The sequence below is a fragment of the Pipistrellus hanaki genome (assembly GCF_964339955.1).
Source record: "Pipistrellus hanaki genome assembly, chromosome: 6".
Lineage (NCBI taxonomy): Eukaryota > Metazoa > Chordata > Mammalia > Chiroptera > Vespertilionidae > Pipistrellus > Pipistrellus hanaki.
Window position 1 is genome coordinate 3,782,982 of NC_140508.1, and position 2,689 is coordinate 3,785,670.

General features: G+C 35.2%; 1 protein-coding gene across 1 annotated transcript; it reads right to left on the minus strand.

The window, feature by feature from the left end:
• Positions 1–1,249: 1,249 nt before the first annotated feature.
• Positions 1,250–2,142, minus strand: LOC311624850 (transcription factor BTF3 homolog 4-like). The gene has a single exon (XM_084888433.1). It carries the CDS (start codon positions 2,123–2,125, stop codon positions 1,604–1,606), a length of 522 nt encoding a protein of 173 aa, XP_084744559.1. The 5' UTR covers positions 2,126–2,142; the 3' UTR covers positions 1,250–1,603.
• Between the last annotated feature and the right edge of the window lie 547 nt (positions 2,143–2,689).

Below are 2,689 nucleotides of genomic sequence, written 5' to 3' on the forward strand. Positions count from 1 at the left end.
GGCCGAGACCCGCCCCTGTGCCTACCACAGTCTCATGGCCCAAAGTTCCTTTCAAGGTGCACAAATTTGTGCACTAGGCCCCTAGTGTTGAATAAGAATGGTGAAAGCGGTCATCCTTGTCTTGTTCCTATTTTTAAGGGAATCACTTTTTAGTTTTTGCCCATTTAGTATTATGCTGATTGTAAGTTTGTAATATATTGCTATTATTATGTTGAGGTATGATCCCTCTATTACCACTTTACTGAGTTTTTATCAGAAAAAGATGCTGGATTTTGTTGAATGCTTTTTCTACATCTCTTGATATAATCATATGTTTTTACCTTTCAGTTTATTTATGTGATGTATCACATTTATTGATTTGTATATAATGTACCAGCCTTGTATTTCTGGTATAAATTCCACCTGATCATGGTGTGTGATCTTTTTAATATATTGCTGGATACAGTTTGCTAATATTTTGTTGAGGATTTTAGCATGTGTGTTCATCATGGATTTTGGTCTATAATTTTCTTTCTTTGTAGAGTCTTTATCTGATTTTGGAATTAGGAAAATGCTGGCTTCTTAAAAAGAAAGCTTGCAAGTGTTCCTTCCTCTTGAATTTTGTTTAACAGTTTGAGGAAGATATGAGTTAGTTGTTCTTTTAATGCTTGGTAAAATTTACCTATAAATCCATCCAGTCCAGGACGTTTTTTTCACTGGACGTTTTAAAATTACTTCTTCTATTTCATCAGTTGTTATTGGCCTACTCAGGTTTTCTGATTTTTCCTGATTGAGTTTTGGAAGATTGTAAGTTTCTAGGAATTTGTCCATTTTTACCCAGTTTGTCCAGCTTGTTGGCATATAGTTGTTCATAGAGTTTGCTTACAATCCTTTGTATTTCTGTGGTGTCTGTTATATCACCTCCTTCATATTTCTGATTTTATTTATTTGGGTCCTCTCTCTTTGTTTCTTGATGAGTCTGGCTAGGGGTTCATCAGTCTTGTTTGTCTTTTCAAAGAACAAGCTCTTGGATTTATTGATCTCTTGTACTGTTTTATTTTTTCTTTAAATTTCTATGCCACTTACTTTTGCTCTAATTTTTATTATTTCCTTCCTGCTACTTCCTCTGAGCTTTTTCTTGCTGTTCTCTTTCTAGTTCATTTAGTTTTAGGATTAGTTTATTAGTCATTTTTCTTATTTCTTTTTTCTTTTTTTAAATGTAAAGATTTGTTTTATTTCTACTGGGAAAAGAGGAGGATAAATAGAACTGTTTTCCAATTTGCTCTCCATTATGTACACACATACCCACACACATACAAAAAAAAAATACAGACACACCAAAAATACCCAAACAAACAAACAAAAAAACAAGAATTAAAAATCAATACACCCTCAAACTGCATCAATACTTTGGATTTTGACCAAAAGAATAGGTCCTGGGAGGAAGTGCAAAATGCAAAATCAAATGACCAAAAATGCTGAACAAACAGCATTATTAATATACAAAATATTTATATTACTGAACTAGTAACAGTTGATGTTCTCCGTGTCTGTAAAACTATGGAACCACATAGTTGATTTGTTAAATCTAGTCCATGCCAACTTCCAAAAACCAGAAAAGATTTTAGTTAGCTTCATTCTTTGATGCCTCATCAAAATTTTCTACAAGATCTGGAACATCATCATCTTCTTCATCAATGTCTTCTAGTTTTGGTGCTTTGCTATCCAACACTTGCCGAGGGAACTGTTCAGCTAACTTCCTAAGGCTTGTTAAGCTGTCAGCACCAAGCTGACTTAAAATTCCAGGAAGCATTTCTGTGATTGGTTTGGCTTCTGCATGACCGGTAATTGCAAAGGTGTTAGCAGAAAGGGAAGCTTGGACTTTAGGGTTGTTGAAATGAATAACTGTTCCATCATCTTTAATCATATTTACCTCTTCAATACCAGCTATATTATTGACAGCCAATTTTTTTAGAGAACTCTGAAGTTTTCTGTCATCAGCTGTAGCTGTTCTATGTACCACCTTCTTCTTTCTGCGAGCTGTACCCTTGCCCCCTATCTGGACCTGAGCCTGAAGTTTGGCTAACTTCTCTTGATTCATGCTGTTGGTAAATCTGAAGCAGGTAGAGTCCTCCACCACCAGCATGCGGCAAGAGCAAGATGACTGCCTCCATTTTTCTTGTTTCTTGAGGTAGGCCTTCAGTACTATGAACTTCCCTCTTAGGACTGCTTTTGCCATGTCTCATAGGCTTTAGATGGTTGTGTGTTCATTTTCATTTGTTTTCAGGAAATTTTTAATTTCTTGCTTGATCTCATTGGTAACCCATTCATTGTTTAATAACCTGATATGTAGCCTCCATGTATTTGAGTGGTTTTTTTTTTAATTATTATTATAGTTTATTTCTAACTTCATGCCATTGATATCTGAGAAGCTTGGTAATATATTAATCTTCTTGAACCTATAGAGATATGTGTTGTGCCCTAACATGTGCTATATCTTTGAGAATGTTCCATGTGCACTTGAGAAGAATGCATATTCTGTTGCTTTAGGGTGAAATGTTCTATATATATAACCATCTGTTCTAGTGTATCATTTAAGGCCTCTGTCCCTTCTTAATTTTTTGTCGGGAAGATCCAGTGAAGTCAGTGGGGTGTTAAAGTCCCCCACTATGATTGTATTGCTGTCATTCTCTCCCTCAAGTCCATCAAG